This window comes from Saccopteryx bilineata, chromosome 8, assembly GCF_036850765.1.
Source record: "Saccopteryx bilineata isolate mSacBil1 chromosome 8, mSacBil1_pri_phased_curated, whole genome shotgun sequence".
Taxonomy (NCBI): Eukaryota; Metazoa; Chordata; class Mammalia; order Chiroptera; family Emballonuridae; genus Saccopteryx; species Saccopteryx bilineata.
In genome coordinates, this window is record NC_089497.1 from 42302717 (window position 1) to 42321354 (window position 18638).

Here is an 18638-nt window from a genome sequence, read left to right on the forward strand (position 1 = left end):
GGTGGGTACTAGATTTAACATGGTTATCAATTCGTTATAGAAGTCTAATACCACTGGGTTGTGCACCTGAAACTCCTATAATATTGTACAACTCTAATTGAAAAATAAATATTAAAAAATAAAGGATGGAGATTCAGCTCTATCAAATACTTCTGAAAGGTGAAACGGAGAAATGACCACTGAGCTTGGCAGTATGAAAATCTCTGAAGTGGTGGAGATAGAAACTCAACTAGAATGAGTTGAAATGCAAATAGGTGAATAAATAAAGCCAACAATTACAACCATTTCACGACATTTTCCTATAAAGCAGCATGGAAGGGAAGAAAGAGAAGTTAAGGAAAAAAATTTTAAGATAAATACTAGAGCATGTTTATGTGTTGATAAGAATTGAGTAAACAGAAGTTGATGATACTTCAGGTAGGTTTTTCAAGAGCAAAATCTTTGAAAAATAGAGGGGTTGGGATCAAGAGGCCATCTGGAAATGACCCTGGCAAATGGCACATTTGACCACACAAGATTTGTAACAATAAGCAAAGCCAATAAATAAAACTTGTATGGATCCTTGTAGAGCATTAGATCTGATTGAAAGAAGATAAGAAAATTCCATTTGATTGCTTTTATTTTCTTAGTGAAATGTAAGATGAGGTTATCTATGGAAAGAGAGAGAAGGTGCAAAATGTTTGAGGGGAGAGGATGGAATTAAAACAGTAATTTGGAAAGTGGGAATGTGAACATGGCTGGACAGTAGAACTGGACAGCAGTGTGAGTACTTATCTGAGAACTGTGGGCATGCCTTTGAAATAAGACTGGTTTTCCACAGCATCTGCTTACATGTAGGCACAGATGGATCAAGTGGAATCAGTGTCAGTGCTTCTGTCAACTATAACTTAACCTTATATGCAGATTTAATTTAATGGTTAAGAGCATGGACTCTTGACCCAGACTGCTTAAGTCCAGATCCTGGTTCCAAGTGTCATATGTGACCTTGAATAATTCACCTAGTCTCTGTACGCCTTGGTTTTTTTCTTGTGTATAAATGCAAAAAGAGCAATTATTTCATAGGGCGGTTGGTGAGATCACTTAGCATGGTGCCTGTACAGGATACGTTTCCATATTTAGCAAATAAAAATACAGGATGGATGTTAATTTATTGTGGTAATCATTTCACCATATATGTAAATCAAATCATTATGCTGTACACCTTAAATTTATACAGCGCTGTATGTCGATTACATTTTAATAAAACGGGGGGAAAATTTAAATGCAGGCTGCCCAGTTAACTTTAAATTTCATATAAATAACAAATTTGTTTTCAGTATAAGTATGTCCCATGTTATATTTATCTGGCTACCCTAAGAGTAAGCACTAAATATGCTTGTTAAAGTATAATTTTTTCATGCATGTTTCAAGAACACTTGAACGCTATTACATTACATTACAGTTTCCATGCCTCTCTCCCCCATGATTATGAGGAAACTGCCTGAGGATAGAAACCGTGTCTAATTAATCCCTTTAACCCTTGAACCTCATACAAAAATAGCCATCAATAACTGTTGCATAAAACAGAGAAGACAAACAAAGGGCAAAGGCACTAAAAAGTGAGGTTCTAAGGTGCCTCCATCACTACTTTCTATTCATCTTGCCACTTGCCCCCTTAGAAGCTGCTGCCCACGATATATTGCTAGAAAAAGTTGAAGCGCAGAGAGGTTTAGTATCATCCTCCTTATAACGATAGCACTTATCTTGCCAGAGATCTGGGCCAGTTATGATTTAGTGATAAGGAAAGAAATCCTGCTCTGCAATAGATTAATAAAAATGTTTTAGAAAAACAAGAATATATAAGAGGATGTAATTGTCACATCATTATAACAGTTCCCGGTACTTGTCTCCCCAATATCCATTTTTCTATTCTTCTTTATTAGCCAAGCTCCAATTTTGTTCAGGTTGGAAATGTGCCTATCCCTAAAATAGTCATTTTCCCAGACTTCCAAATGTTCACACAGCAGAGTTGTAGATAACAAAATGTAAGCACAAGTCTACTGGATAGCACTGCCATTATTTTCAAAATGCTAATCCTACTGCTCACAAAAATTAGGGGATACAGTGGTCCCTCGTCTATTGCATGGAGTAGGTTCCAGAACCCCCCGCCATAGGCAAAAATCCACAAAGTAGCAACTTTATATTTATTTTATTATTTATATATTTATATATATATATATTTTTTTTTTTTTTCTGAAGCTGGAAACGGGGAGAGACAGTCAGACAGACTCCCGCATGCGCCCGCCCGGGATCCACCCAGCACGCCCACCAGGGGCGATGCTCTGCCCACCAGGGGGCGATGCTCTGCCCCTCCGGGGCATCGCTCTGCCGCGACCAGAGCCACTCTAGCGCCTGGGGCAGAGGCCAAGGAGCCATCCCCAGCGCCTGGGCCATCTTTGCTCCAATGGAGCCTTGGCTGCGGGAGGGGAAGAGAGAGACAGAGAGGAAGGAGGGGAGGGGGTGGAGAAGCAAATGGGCGCTTCTCCTATGTGCCCTGGCCAGGAATCGAACCCGGGTCCCCCGCACGCCAGGCCGACGCTCTACCGCTGAGCCAACCGGCCAGGGCCTATTATTTATATATTTTAAATCTTTATAAACCCTCCCCACACTCTTATAAATCTTTTCCACACTTACTTTGCTTATTTTACAGCAAAAATAATTAAAATAAATATATAAAAATACCTATATACCACAAATATATAGTGAAAAATCTTGCAATATAGTGAAAAATCCATAATACAAAATTAGGTATATACAATTTCAAAATCCACAATACAGTGAGACCATGAAAAGAGAACAGTGATATGGCGAGGGATGACTGTATTTCAAAATGAATATAAAGCTATAAAATATCCCCTAATTTTCATGAGCAGTAGACTTTCAAAATTTAAAAACAACAGACTCAGCTGGAAAACCCCTTAGCCCTCTGCCCTTTTACCTTCAATTCATTTCCCCTTTGACCTGCTGGAACATGAATGATTGTCATAGATGATAACAGATATAACAAGTAGACATATAACACATATATTAGGATGATATAAAAATAACTAACTCACATTCATTCTTCAAATCCACTAATAGTATAATAGTTAATAAATGAAGTCTTACCACAAGAGGGAGAAAGTAAAACTGTTTTGGAAAATAATGACTATCAAATATACTGAATTAGGGATGACACAGAAACTATTTCTTACATTATTACTCACCAAAGAAACCCAGAACTTTCCTGGCACAGAGTAAAATCCACAGAGAATGTGACAGGGAGTTGATGGAATAAAGATTTCAGGTAATGGCTCCTCCTCTTCTTCCTCCTCCTCTTCCTCCTCCTCTTCCTTCTGGAATTCCTTTTCTTCATCTCCCATCTCTGCTGCTAGCTGCTTTCTCCTTTCTTCCTTTTGCTTCTCCTTCAACTCCTTTTCTTTCTTTCTCTTTTCAATTTCTATAAATCTCTTTTAGAAAAGAGACAGTAAGGAGATGTGAACACAGATGTAATTTCTCCATTCACTTACACTATTGGGGATGACAAAGAAAGTAGAGGAAAGTAGGGTCCTAGAAAGACTCAGAGCTCTAAAGTAACAAGTAATGTCATTTAAAAATTATGATCAATGTGGGGATATATTTTTATTATTAAATTTTTCAAATCTTTGGAGTAACTTTATTTCTGTGTTATCTCCATTGAGCCTGGTTTTTACAGAAATTATTTCATTGTTTTTTCTCCCCTAATAAAGAAGCTAAATACAGCCCTGCCCAAGTGACTCAGTGGTAGAGCATCAGCCCAGCATGTGGATGTCCCAGGTACGATTCCAAGTCAGGGCACAAAGGAGAAGCAAGGGTCTGCTTCTCCACCCCTACCCCTCCCTCTTCTCTCTCTCTCTCTCTCTCTCTCTCTATCTCTCTCTCTCTCTTCTCTCCCTCTCCCTCTTCCCCTCCCACAGTCATGAACTGGATTGGTTTGAGTGCATCGTTCCAGTTGCTGAGGATGGCTCTGTGGAGCCTCTACCTCAGGTACTAAAAATAGCTTGGTTGTAAGCATAACCCTAGGTGGGCAGAACATTAGCCCCAGATGGGGACTGCCCGATGGATCCTAGTTGGAGCACATGCAGGGGTCTGTCTCTATCTCCCCTCCTCTCACTTGAAAAAAAAAAAAAGAGGAAAAAATTAAAAAGAAGCTAAATACAGTTTCTTTCAGAGTCTATCCCTGTCAGCCCATGAATTAAGTAGATTGAAATAGTATGAGGGAAATTGTTTATATTTTTAGTAAAACTGTGATCTAGGCCACTGGTCCCCAACCCCCAGGCCACAGACTGGTACTGGTCCATGGGCCATTTGGTACCATTCCGCAGAGAAAGAATAAATAACTTACATTATTTCCGTTTTATTTATATTTAAGTCTGAATGATGTTTTATTTTTTAAAAATGACCAGATTCCCTCTGTTACATCTGTCTAAGACTCACTCTTGATGCTTGTCTCGTAAGTTCGACAATTATATTTTAAAATAGCACAGTTTTTACGCCAGTCGCATAATTTTATTTTGTGCATTTATCCGTCCCACCCTAAAGGCTGGTCTATGAAATATTTTCTGACATTAAACTGGTCCATGGCCCAAAAAAGGTTGGGGACCACTGATCTAGGCCCTCAGCATGTCAACTGGCTATTGCAAAAGACCACTAACACTGGCATTCCTACCTCTAATCTTTTACTTTTTTATTCTGTTTATCTCTCAGAATTATCTTCCTAATTTATATGATCTCATCGCATCAGTCCCCTCCTCAAAAACTCACAATTGATCCCAATGGTCTAAGAAATAAATTGAAAGAACTGACACATTTTGGCTAGTATTAAAGAAGTCCCATGTGCTGGTCACAGACTCTTACCCCATCCCACCACAAACTGCATGCTGTTTCACCAGTCCATTCTTCATTTCCCCAAAACTCCAAATACAAGTCTGCCTTGCCGTGGGACGGTCTCCCAGCTTTTACTGCCTTCCTCCTCATTTTTATCCTTTCAAAGTTCTTTTCATTCTGCATGTCACCTCCATATATTTATCTTTGACTTCCTCTCATCCTTCCAACAGAATTATATATTCTTTTCTCTGCATGCTCCTAAAGTTCTTTTCTTTACATTGTGATTTTAATATCTATTTACTACTGTTTTCCAATACAGGGTCTGTGTCTTATTTTTCTTTGTATTATCCCAGCACTTAACATAGGATATTTTATATCCTAAGAAAGCAGAAAATATTAAAAGATAAAGCATCAAGGATATCTCATACCAGTATCTTAGATTTGACACTGGAGAAATGGAAACATTTTATGCACATGTCTTTGATTTCATAGGACACTGCATCTTGATCCTGTACCTCCTTCTTTATAGTTGGGAGTGGAGCTTCAAGGACATAGCCATTCTCACAGAAAATCAGTAAAGTACTTTTAGGCTAAAAAAGATTCAACAAACACATCGTTTACATTTAGACAAATTTTTAGAGGCACAATTCAAAAGGATTACAAACCTGAGAAAATATAACTGCTATGTATACTAACCATTTTTGAAGCATACTTAATTCCTCACTGTAGTTATTAATCACTATATATAATTATTGATACCAATTATTATATTATTATTCATTAATAAGTTAAGTGTTAAAATCAGATTTAGATTTGTTTATGCTAGCCTAAAGGGCACAATATTAAAATTAGGGAGAATCTGCTGTGTGTGGATGGCATATACACTCTCAGCTTCCTTTGATGGTTCAGTCTCTCTCATTCTGAGTTCATTAAATGTAAATGTTTCCAAGGTTTTTGTCCTTTTTCCTCTTCATAAACATTTTCTGGAAAATCTTTTAGCCAACTCAAGGTTTCATAACCACTGACATGCAATTAAATTCCAAATTATTCTCTCTAGCCCTGACCAGTCTCTTGAGCTCCAAAATCATGTATTTAACCTTATATAGCAGGACCTTATCTTTATATTTCCTAGATAATTTATTCAAAATGTTTACTTATTTAGTTATTTTGTTCTATAGTTATTTCTTATATAACTATCATGTACTCAGCATTTTGTAAAGTGCAAGGGGTAAAAGTATATAAAGAAAAAACGGTATAGTTTCTGCCACTATAGAGCTTACCTTCAACGGGAGAGCCCGTCATTTAACAAATCACACAAATCAATGTAAATGATAACCGAAACAGTGTGGCAGAGGTGCCACAAGTGTAAGGTTGTACAAAGCTTCCTGAGGAGGTGGTATCTATGCTTCAGGTGAAGGGTGAGCAGAAGATAATTAGACAATGAGGGAAGGGTGGAGGGAATATCTTATGTAAAGGAAGTAGCATATGCAAATATTGCAAAACCCATTGGGCTTATAAGGAACTTGTAGTCTTGGATGGCATCACCTATGACAAGAGAACAGAGTGAGAGGAGAGGCTGGGATAGAGCCTTAAGGAAACACTTAGTGGCTGGGTGACAAGGACTGAGAAGGAATAATGACAAGATTCAGGAGAGAGAACCACGAGAGCCAAATGTCACAAAGTCAAATGGATATGGTATTTCAAAGAGAAAATAAGGGTCAGCAGGATCTAATGAGGCTACGAGGTCAAAAAGATAAGAAGTAAACATGTTAAGGGCTTATCATTAGTGTCTTTAGAAGAGATGATTTGGTGGAATCATGAGACCTGAAACTGGTAAGGGAGTGTCAAGGAGACAGTAAGATGTAAGGAAATAGACTTTATGGAAATAATCAATCCTCTTGAAAAAAAAATGTAGGAGAAGAAAGATGAAGCTGTAGTTAGAGGAGAACATGATGTCAAGGAATTTGTTTCTAAGTAGGAGAGACTTGAACATATTTAAATACTGCTGGAAATGATCCAATAAACAGGTGAGGTTAAATTTGTATGATAGAAAAGAAACAAAAAAAAATAGTGTGAAATTTTGAAAAAAAAAAGGGGGGAAGAGATTCGAATTCAAAGGTCAACAGGCAGAAGTGGCCTCAAGTAGGAAGAAAGACAGTGTGTCTATGGTAAAAGAAAAGAAAGGGAAGAGGAGCAGGTGGATGCAGAGGTAGCAGATTTTATACTGGTGGTATGACAGTGAAGGAGGTCCTATCCGAGGGCTCCTAGTTTTACTCTGAAATAAGGATGCTGAGCATGAGAGTGATAGTGGGAGGCTTGATGTTTTGAGAACAGTAAAAGTTTTAAAATGGTCATTGTGGGTGAGAGATGAAGGTGATAGGAGCAATTATAGGATTTCTGAACTATCCCCTGGACTGTTTTAAGGCCATTTGAATCACTAGTTTCATTAGGACCTACTTGTCCCTGATGCATCTTCCCAGATGTCGTTCGCTGATCTCTGCAGGTAAATCTAAATCAGTTGGGTGCATTCAGGGGATAAATTTTTGCCATGTAGGTATGAAGAAAAGAAAGAGGGACAGGAAGATCAAGGCTTTGGAAGAATGTTATTTATCCATGTTGAAATGAATAATTGGCACTGGCTGGTTGGCTCAGTGTTAGAGTGTCAGCCCGGCATGTGGATGTCTCAGAGTTCCATTGCCAATCAGGGCATACAGGAGAAACAACCATCTGCTTCTCCACTCCTACGCCTCTAGCTTCTCTCTCTCTCCCTCTCCCGCAGCCATGGTTTGATTGGTTTGAGTGCATCAGCCCTGGGTGCTGAGAATGGCTCCATGAAGCCTCCACCTCAGGCACTAAAAATAGCTCAGTTGCAAGCATGGCCCAAGATGAGTATAATATCAGCCCCAGACAGGGGCTGCCAAGTAGATAGATCTCTGTTGGGGCACATGCGGGAGTCTGTCTCTCTATCTTCCCTCCTCTCACTTTGAAAAATAAGGGGAAAAATAAACAATCATGAAATTTGAGTTGGACATGGACAAAAGTTAAGAGAAGAATGGACTAATGGGTGAGAGAAAGCAAATGGTGAATAAACAAGAGGTTCCTGTGACACAGAGAATAAGTAAAACAGGAGCAGCCAACTGAGCAGGCTGAAAGGGAGAGAGATCGAGGTCAGAATGTGAGATATTTAAATATTCAACATTTATGGTTGAGTTCTTACAAGTTGTGGCCTGAATTGTGTCACCTCACAAAATTTATACATAGAAGTCTAATCCTTAGCTCTAAGAATGTGACTATATCTAAAGATAGGGACTTTAAGCAAGTAATAATGTTAAAATAACGCCATTAGGGTGGTCTCTAATCCAAAATGACTGGTGTCCTTATAAGAAGAGGAAATTAGGACAGAAAGAAATGACCATGTGAGGACAAAGTGAGAAGGGGTCATCTACAAGACAAGGCAAGAAGCTTCAGAAAAAAGTAAACCTATCAGCCCTTGACCTTGCATAAAGAACAGTGAGAAAATAAATTTGTGTTGTCTAAGCACCCAGACTGTGCTATTTTGTTATGAAAGCCCTAGAAAACTAATGAACTCGTGGTAACAGTGCCCAGTAAGTGGCTATGAAAGTGTGTGAATGAACTAAAACTGTTATGAAAAATGAGGAGGTCAAGAAACTTAGAGGCTGACACTGTTCAATCAGTTATACACATGGTATTAATATCATTCAAAATAATTTTTTGTACTTGAAGAGAAAGTGAACTATATTCTTAAGATTTTAATAAAGGAGCAAGTTTTACCAGGTGATCAGAGGACAACAGAATTATAAAGAAAGAGAAAATGATACAGCTGAATTAGATCAAAGGAGCAGTGTTTACATCTTAATGAAGTCATGAAAGTAACATATAAATTTTGTCACAAATGAATACTACAGGGTGTTGTCAGTAGCATGGCAATTGGTGAGGAACCCAGATCTCTCCCCGTGAAGCTAGTTGGACAGCTATAATACAACAAAGGAATCCCTTGCCCAACACACAAACATGCCTGAGGGATCCCTGCATTACATCACCTAAAGGTGGGACCATGGAGCAAACAGCAGAGGTGGGGGTCGTGGTTAAGGACAGGGACAGGAGCCACAGATGCAATCTGGCACCCCCCATTGCAGTCCCAGCAGACATAATAGCAGTGAAGGGCCAGGGTGCAATCCCCACGGGACAAATCAGAGAAGCAGAGCCAGCAGTCAGGCCTGGGTGGCCAGCGCACATTGAGTCTGAGCCCGGATGAGGGGAAGAGAAGCAGTGCAAAGGGCAGCAGCATTCCACAAACTGCCATCACCTGACAAATCTTCAGATGTGGGACGACTCCTTGATCTTCTGTGGCTTTAGAATATAATTCTTTTTCAAGAGAGTAAAAGGGTAGTCATTTATTTTTTTTTTATTGATTTTAGAGAGAGAGGTAGGGAGAGAGAGACAGAGACAGAAACATAGATCTGCTCTTGTGTGTGCCCTGACTGGGGATCAAACCGGCAACCTTTATGCTTCAGAGCGATGCTCTAACCCACCAAGCTATCTGGCCAGGGCTGGGTAGTCATATATTGAGTCAGTGAAGATACAGTCCACCACATCTATGACAATAAGGTAACCAGACATATGGAGAAACAAGACACCAAGAGTGAGAGTCAACAAAACAAGGATAATACAGGAAAAAAAATCCATAAAGACTTCAGAAATTAAAATTATCAAACACGACACCACAAACAATTATGTTTACTATGATTAAAGAAAAACTTGAAATATCTATAGAAAACAAAGAAGTATAACATCTAAGACTAATTAAAAGAACCAAATAAAACTGCAAAAAATAAAAAAGTTGAAATTAAGCTCAAAACGGGTGGCTTTAATATCAGATAATTGGAGAGATAATTAGTAGAAAATAGATTCTTAAAAATCTGTATAATAGAGAGAGATTTTTTAAGCTAGAAAATACAGAAGATAGGATAAGAAGTTTAGAGAATAAGATTGAAAGATCATAACACCTATCTGATTAGGGTCTGAGAGAGAGGGTGGGGCAAAAACAGAACATTTCAAGACAAAGTGACTAAATTTTTCCAAAATTGATGAGTAACAAAACAATGAATTCAAGCACCTACATACATTAGAATAAAATTAAAGAACACAAAAAAAGAAAAGAAAAGAAAAAATTCTAAATACAGCCAAAACAAGTAAATAAAACAAACTAACCTCAAAGGAATAATCACACCAACAGGTAATAGAAGCTATGAAAGTTAGAAGGCACCAGAATGACATTTTGAATGAGCTGAAAGAAAAAAATTACTGCTACCTAGAATTCTATGCCAGTAAGGAAAAAACAAAAACAAAAACCATCAATAATGAAAGACCAAAATAAAAATTGAAAGAGCTTACCAAAAGCAAACCTGCAGTAAAAAAGTTTTGAAGAATGTATTTTATACAGAAGTAAATATTCCTAGATGCAATAAGGAATAAAGAGTAAAGAAAGTGTTCAATATATGGAAATTCTTAGTAAACTTTTTTTTTTTTTTTTTTACAGAGACAGAGAGAGAGTCAGAGTGAGGGATAGACAGGGACAGACAGGAACAGAGAGATGAGAAGCATAAATCATTAGTTTTTCGTTGCGCATTGCGACACCTTAGTTGTTCATTGATTGCTTTCTCATATGTGCCTTGACCATGGGCCTTCAGCAGACCGAGCAACCCCTTGCTTGAGCCAACGACCTTGGGTCCAAGCTGGTGAATTTTTGCTCAAACCAGATGAGCCCACGCTCAAGCTGGCAACCTCAGGGTCTCGAACCTGGGTCTTCTGCATCCCAGTCCAACACTCTATCCACTGTGCCACCACTTGGTCAGGCTCTTAGTGAACTTAAATTGAATATATCCTGTGAAATTTTTAAATATTTATTTAATTTTTTTGGTGACAGAGAGAGAGGGAAGTATAGGGACAGGCAGGCAGGAATAGAGAGAGATGAGAAGCATCAATTCTTTGTTGCTCATGGACTGCTTTCCCGTATGTGCCTTGACCTGAGGGCTACAGCAGAGTGAGTGACCCCTTGCTCAAGCCAGCAACCTTGGCCTTCAAGCCAGTGACCTTTGGGCTCAAGCCAGTGACCATGGGGTCATGTCTATGATTCCACACTCAAACCTACGACCCGCACTTAAGCTGGTGAGCCCACACTCAAGCCAGCGACCCCACGCTCAAGCCAGCAACCTCAGGGTTTTTAAACCTGAGTCCTCCACGTCTCAGTCCGATGTTCTATCCACTGTGCCACCACGTGGTCAGGTAAAATGTTTATATTTTTTAACATTATGCGATAGTGTTATTTTTTAAATACACAACAATGGAATATCGTTCTAGAAAAAAGGTAGAGGGAAGGTCCTATATTAACTGCATTGCCTGGTAAAAGGGTAAAGAATTAACATTAAATTTTCATGAGTTAAGGATATATGTTAAAATGTCAAGGAACCATTGAAAGAATAGAAACAGATGTGTAATCTCCAATTAGTAGAAGTAAAAGTAGAATTAAAAAATCAATTCAGATGAAGACAAATAAGGCAAGAAAAATAAAGAAAATAAGCGTCAAAAAGAAAGCACAGAAGTGTTAATCATGAATGTCATGGAGCCTGAGAGATCCCGTTGGTCTCTTCTCTTGAAGTTTCAACAATTTGAACAGCTATAACTCAACAAAGGATTCCCTGCTCAAAATACAAACACATCTGAAAGATCTGCAGACAGAAACATCTGAAGGAAGGCAAGAAGGAGCAAACCGGGGAGGTGAGAAGGAGAGCTCAAAGGTGTCACAGATGCAGCCCTACAGCAGGTCTCAGCCCAGAGGGGGAAGGAACTAAGTTGTGCGTGGGCACTCTTTTCAGCCAGGAGAAGCAAGAGATTCAGTGGGCATTCCTGCAGGAGTGGGCAGTATGAGCTGCAGCTGAGCTCAGTGATTAAAAATATAAATAACAAAATGAAAAATGAATATCTATCAGTTACTTTAAATGCAAATTGATTAAGTGCTCCAATCAAAAGATATACAGTGGCTGAATGGATAATAAAATAAGACACATACACTGTTCACAAGAGACTGACTTCAGAGCAGAAGACACACAGAGACAGAAAGTAAAGGGATAGAAAAAGGTATTTCATGAAAATGGAAACAAAATAAAATGTTAGAATAGCAATACTTACACTACACAAAATGAACTTTAAAACAAAGGCTATAGTAAGAGACAAAGAAGGACCCAGCAATTCCATGTTTGGGTATTTATCTGAAGAAACACAAACTGTCAACAAAACAAATAGGCAACCAACTAAATGGGAGATGATATTTTCAAACAGCTCAGATAAGGGACTAATATCTAAAATATATAAAGAACTCACAAAACTCAGCAACAAACAAACAATCAAGTAAAAATATGAAAAGAGGACATGAACAGACACTTCTCACAAAAAGAAATACAAATGGCCAATAGATATATGAAAAAATGCTCATCATCACTAAGTATTTGAGAAATGCAAATCAAAACAACAATGAGATACCACCTCACACCTGTTACATTAGCTATTATCAACAAGACAGGTAATAATAACAAGTGCTGGAGAGGCTGTGGAGAAAAGGGAACCTTCATTCACTGTTGGTGGGAATGTAAATTAATGCAACCATTATGAAAGAAAGTATGGTGGTTCCTCAAAATATTAAGAATAGAACTACCACATGACCCAGCAATCCCTCTACTGGGTATATACTCACAAAACTTGAAAACATGGGTACGTAAAGACACATGCACCCCCATGTTTATTGCAACATTGTTCATGGTGGCCAAGACATGGAAACAGCCAAAATGCCCTTCAGAGGACTGGATAAAGAAGATGTGGTACATATATACAATGGAATACTACTCAGCCATAGGAAATGATGACATAGTATTGACAACATGGATGGACCTTGATAACATTATACTGAGTGAAATAAGTAAATCAGAAAAAACTAAGAATTGTATGATTCCATACATAGGTGGGACACAAAATTGAGACTCATGGACATAGACAGGGCTGCAGTGGTTACCAGGGGGAAGGGAAAGGTGGAGAGGGAGGGGGAAGGGCTTAAAGAGAAACAAAATATAAGGTGACAGAGGATGATTTGACTTTGGGTGATGGGTATACAACATAACTGACTATCCAAAGGATGTGGAGATGTTTTCTCTAAATCTAGGTACTCTGATTGACCAATATCACCCTGTTAAATTTAATTGTCTAAATAAAAAAATTAAATAAGCCTGACCAGGCGGTGGCACAGTGGATAGAGCATCCGACTGGGATGCAAAAGACCCAGGTTCAAGACTCCGAGGTCGCCAGCTTGAGCGCGGGAGAATCTGGTTTGAGCAAAGCTCACCAGCTTGGACCCAAAGTCGCTGGCTCGAGCAAGGGGTTACTCGGTCTGCTGAAGGCCCGCGGTCAAGGCACATATGAGAAAGCAATCAATGAACAACTAAGGTGTCGCAACAAAAAACTGATGATTGATGCTTCTCATCTCTCTCCGTTCCTGTCTGTCTGTCCCTGTCTATCCCTCTCTCTGACTCTCTCTCTGTCTCTCTGTAACAAAAAAAAAAATTAAATAAAAAAAGTTTAAAAAATAAGAAAAGAAAAAACATATGCATCCATATATTCATTGCATATTTACAATAACCAAGATATGGAAGCAACCTAAGTGTTCATCAGTAGATGAATGGATAAAGAAGTACTGCATATATACAATAAAATGTGACTCAGTCATAAAAAGGAATGAAATCTTGCCATCTGCAACAACATGGTGAATGTAGAGGGTACTGTGCTGAGTAAAATAAGTCAGACAGAGAAAGACAAATGCCATATGATTTCACTTATATGTGGAGTCTAACAAAACAAAATAAACGAGCAGATCAGCAGCAGACTCATAGATAAGAAGAACATTTTGAGGGTTCCCAGAAGGGGGGGGTTAGGAGATGGGTGAAAAAGGTGAAGGGATTAAGAAGTACAAATTGGCCCTGGCCGGTTGGCTCAGCGGTAGAGCGTCGGCCTAGCGTGCGGAGGACCCGGGTTCGATTCCCGGCCAGGGCACACAGGAGAAGCGCCCATTTGCTTCTCCACCCCTCCGCCGCGCTTTCCTCTCTGTCTCTCTCGTCCCCTCCCGCAGCCAAGGCTCCATTGGAGCAAAGATGGCCCGGGCGCTGGGGATGGCTCTGTGGCCTCTGCCTCAGGCGCTAGAATGGCTCTGGTCGCAACATGGCGACGCCCAGGATGGGCAGAGCATCGCCCCCTGGTGGGCAGAGCGTCGCCCCTGGTGGGCGTGCCGGGTGGATCCCGGTCGGGCGCATGCGGGAGTCTGTCTGACTGTCTCTCCCTGTCTCCAGCTTCAGAAAAATGAAAAAAAAAAAAAGAAGTACAAATTGGTAGTTACAGAACAGTCATGGGGATGTAAAGTACAGCATAAGAAATAGGGTCAATAATACTGTAATAACTATGTATGGTGTCAGATGGGTACTAGATTTACTGGGGTGATCAGTTTGTGAGTTATATAAATATCCAATCACTGTTTTGTACACCTAAAACTAATATAATATTATATGTCAACTGTAATTAAAAATAAAAAAGTTTTTAAAAACAATAAGCACTGTTAATTTTAAAAGATATTTTCTAGATACTAATATATTTTATAGTCTTTTTCTTTAGAAGATCTTAAAACAGATTATAGATGTGACCCCAATAATCCTGACCTCACTTCTATGCAGTTCATCAGTAGTACTATTATCCTGGAATCTAGCACAGTACCTGGTTTAGATATTCAACTGCTATTCTGATGATTGAATTACCCTATGCTCAAACTTAGGGAAATTATAGGCATTGAACAAGAATAGTAATCAATACTAAATCTCTAGTTGTTGTCGGGAAAGGGGCAATGGAAGATTAGAAGAGAAAATAGAGGTGGAATGGAGGCAGAAGAGAGGTAAAGAGATAAAAGATGATAACAGGTACACTCAGACCTTAGAACAGAACTTGTGAATGTCAGAAGGACTGACATATATATGGTATTACATATCTGGCTAACGGCACCATTGTTAAAGCAAAGCCTGATATAACCCAGTGTTTTCTGAGGGGATTTGCGGGCAACTAATTAAAATATAGACCAGAGGGGCGGTAGTGAGCAGAGTATGACGTTCCACAGACATACTAATAGGCAAGTTGTGCAGCATCTTGGTAACTCAATGCAGGACCCAGGAGCAGGGCTAACAGTTGCACCTGCTATTCTCCATCAGATCATTTTATTATGTAGTAATTAAAATGTCTGCATAGAGATAAATAATAATTACTTACATGAGAGTTTGTAGACCACATTAACTGGCAAACAGGTCCAGGAGTATTAATATAACCAATTGGTTTATAATTCTCTTCCACTTCAAAGAAGAACACAGTTTTATCTTTACTCTAAGAAAATGAGAAATATTAGCCAAACATATATTATTATAAAATCCATTCCATAGAGTAGAAAGAAGCATTTAATAGCCATGGCATACCCACTCTACACTTACACCTACATGTACACTTATACCTGCAATGATCACATGTCCCAGGTTATTCTGGGAAAATTCTTATTTCAAATATTTACTTCATTTTCCCCATGAAAACACTTGACAAACTATGTGGTTCTGTAAAAACAATCACCATACCTGTACATAAGATTAATTCAGAAAAAAGTTCTACAATGCCAATGCCCTCCTATTAATGCACAAAGAATATTCATAGTCATTCTCTTCATTTATGGCAGTTCTTTCCACACATGCTATAAAATATTGCTTACACATCAAACATCTTGATGATTCCCAGCTGAAATTTTCTATTAACTTGATTACACATCAAACATCTTGATGATTCCCAGCTGAAATTTTCTATTAACTTAAGCATTAGAATTCTAATTTGTAAGAATATTTCAAAATGTCATGCACGGGCCATATTTAAAAAGATATGAATAAAAAGAAAGCAAAATATGGATATGTTCTCAGAAATGAGTATTAGCAAATAAGGCATCATTAAGTAGGAAGACTAATAAGACAAGGTTAACCATGGAAGTTCAATAGGAAATAAAATAATCTGCTACTCACCCCTGTGGCTAGAATTTCTCCATCACGTTCAAAAGCTAAAGCAGTGACATGAGCAGTATGGGGTTTGAAAACATGTTTCAGATGAAGATCTGCATCCAAAAACTTCTTCCGTCCTGCGTAAATGGTGAGCCCTTTTGGATCATGAAGTTCAAGAATTCGAACAACCCCATCTTCAAATCCCACAATAATCTGTCCTCCAGAGTGGCATACCTTGGACAAAAATTAAACACAAACTACCTGAAATTAGTGGATTAGGAAAGGTGTACTACATAACAGATACTTCTTTGTTCAGTTCTTATACCACTTTCTGGTCACCTCCATCTGTTCTAGGACAGATCCTGTCACTGCTGATTATGAGACAGATAAACGATGGCATTTCAAACACTTGATGAGCAAATGTTGGTGGAGTGTCTGTTTACCACACGTCTGGTATCTATCACCAGCAACTCGAGAGGGAGCAGAAGAAACAGTCTCAGTCCTGGTTTCACAGAATTTATGGTCTAGTGGGGAAGACAGACATTAATCACACTAATGAGGAGGAACTAAGAACTGAAAAAAGTGCTAAGGGAAAGAAACATATTCTCTCAGAATATATAAAAATGAAAGCTGACCTAGTCTGAGGACTTCCTTAAGGAAGAGATGGTGGAGCCGAGATCAGAAAAAGGCTCGGGGAATAACAAACAGCAAGGTGGGAGAACCACTCTGGGGGAGGATATGCAAAGATCACATGGCAGTAAAGAAAGTAATTGAGGAAAAAGTTATAATTTGACTCGAGCAGACTGAGCGAGGGAGCAGAGCCTCCACAAGAGGCTGGGGAGGGAGCTGAGCAGGCACCAGGTCACAAGTGCTTTCCTGTCACACTAGACATAGCCTTCATCCCAAGAAGTCAACAAAAGGTTTGTAGTTGGTTGGGGGTTGGGGGTGGGAAGTAAAATGATCAGATTTGCTATTTCAGAAAAGCCACCCTTGCTGCTGTGTAGAAAGTAGACCTGAGATGGCCTGAGAGGATGCAAAGAGACCTTTGGGGAGTCTTTTGAAGAGATAGCTGCTGTACTATAGGAAAATGATCGTGGTCACTTGGTCTAAGGTGATGTAGCCGAGATGAGGGATATAGACATATTTTAGTAAGAATGGCTCTATTGGTAATGACTGGATATAGAAAGTGAGGCAGAGGGAGGTGTCATGGACACTAAGATACACACTGAGTCTTGGCCATGTTGAGTTTGAGGCCCCCTAGAGATCTCAAAATAGAGATAACATACAGTCTGCCACTTAGAGGAAAAGTCAGGGCTGGAGGTAGAAATCTAGCAATGTCTGAATGTGCTAAAAATGTTATCTTAATGTCCTGAATGTTGTCTTCAATAAAATGCATTCAGGAGAGGGGCGATAGTCCTGGTTTTCTTTAAAACAGAGTGATCTTCCCTGAGGCCAGACAATTATGAGAGTTTTGAGAATAAGAAAACTGTACTGCACTCAACTCCAGTTGAATGTTAGTAAATGATTGTTGAATTAACAAGTGTCTAAATGTATCAGTAACTGTAGAGGCACTGGAGGTACAGCACAGGTATGGTTGTCACATGGAGGAATGAAGTCTTGTGGAAGGACAGACAATAAAGCAAATCATCTTAGTATGCTGTGGTAAGTGCTATAAGAGAAGTATATACACAATCCTCAACAAACAAATAACAGAGGGAGGAACACTTAGCTCCTATTTGTAGGTGGTGTCACAAAGCATAATGCAGAGGAGATGAGGCTTGACCTGAGTGGAGTTCTTGAGAATGATGGAGAAGGGGCATTTCGATTCTCCTATAATGTCCATATAATCATTACTAGAACGTAAGGCTAAAACAGGAAAGATTCTATGGACATCACACAACCATCTGAATATATGGTTCAATTATTTGGGTGTTATTTTAAGACTTCAGTAAGACTGTACATATATTAGGATAAAGAGTGAGCCAGGTGTGGTAATTCAATGCTTTGTGATTTCAGCTTGTTCTAAACCTTTATTCCCAGGCCTAAATTTTCTTTCCAATCTTGATCCCATCATGAATTCCCCTCCATTCCAGACATCTCTGCATCTATTTTGAGCCTGAAATATTTTCTTTTTTATTTCAACCCAAAGTAGTAAAGATAAAACATTCCCTAAATATGCCCATGACATTTTTAAAACATGGCTGCAAAGCCTTTGACTCCATGGAGAGATGGGTTTAAGTCCCTCCTCCCTTAAATCTGGGTGGAGCTTCTGACTGCCTCACCCAATGTAGTATGGTGGAAGTAGTATTATGTGACTTCTGAGGCTAAGAAGGCCAGCAGCTTCTGCCTTGTTTGTTGGTGCACTACATCTTGGAGCCCTGAGCTGCTATGTAAGAAGTGTGTGACTGCTCTGAGGTCACCATGCTTTGATGAAGCCCAAGCCACAGGGGCTATTATGTAAGCACTCCGCTGACATCCCAGCTTAGTCCAACCTTCACTTCAGGTGCCAGACTTGTAATACAGAAGCCTTAGATGATTCCAGTACCCAACCATTCCAATTTTCCCAGCTGAGGTCCCAGACGCCATGAAGCAGAGATAACCCATCCCTCCTGTCACCTGTCT

The 18638-nt window shown here is 39.2% G+C and overlaps 1 protein-coding gene across 3 annotated transcripts in view; it reads right to left on the reverse strand.

Annotated features, from left to right (window-relative positions):
- The window catches only part of CFAP44 (cilia and flagella associated protein 44), a 160145-nt gene that overhangs the window by 93538 nt on the left and 47969 nt on the right, over window positions 1-18638 (reverse strand). For 2 of the 3 annotated variants that reach the window (XM_066240920.1, XM_066240918.1), the window contains 4 exons: window positions 16041-16250; window positions 15256-15366; window positions 5313-5474; window positions 3246-3488 (listed from right to left, as the gene is read on the reverse strand). In XM_066240920.1, coding sequence (XP_066097017.1) covers window positions 3246-3488; window positions 5313-5474; window positions 15256-15366; window positions 16041-16250 — 726 coding nt within the window. The remainder of the gene's footprint in view (window positions 1-3245; window positions 3489-5312; window positions 5475-15255; window positions 15367-16040; window positions 16251-18638) is intronic. The other variant, XM_066240919.1, reaches the window with a different exon arrangement.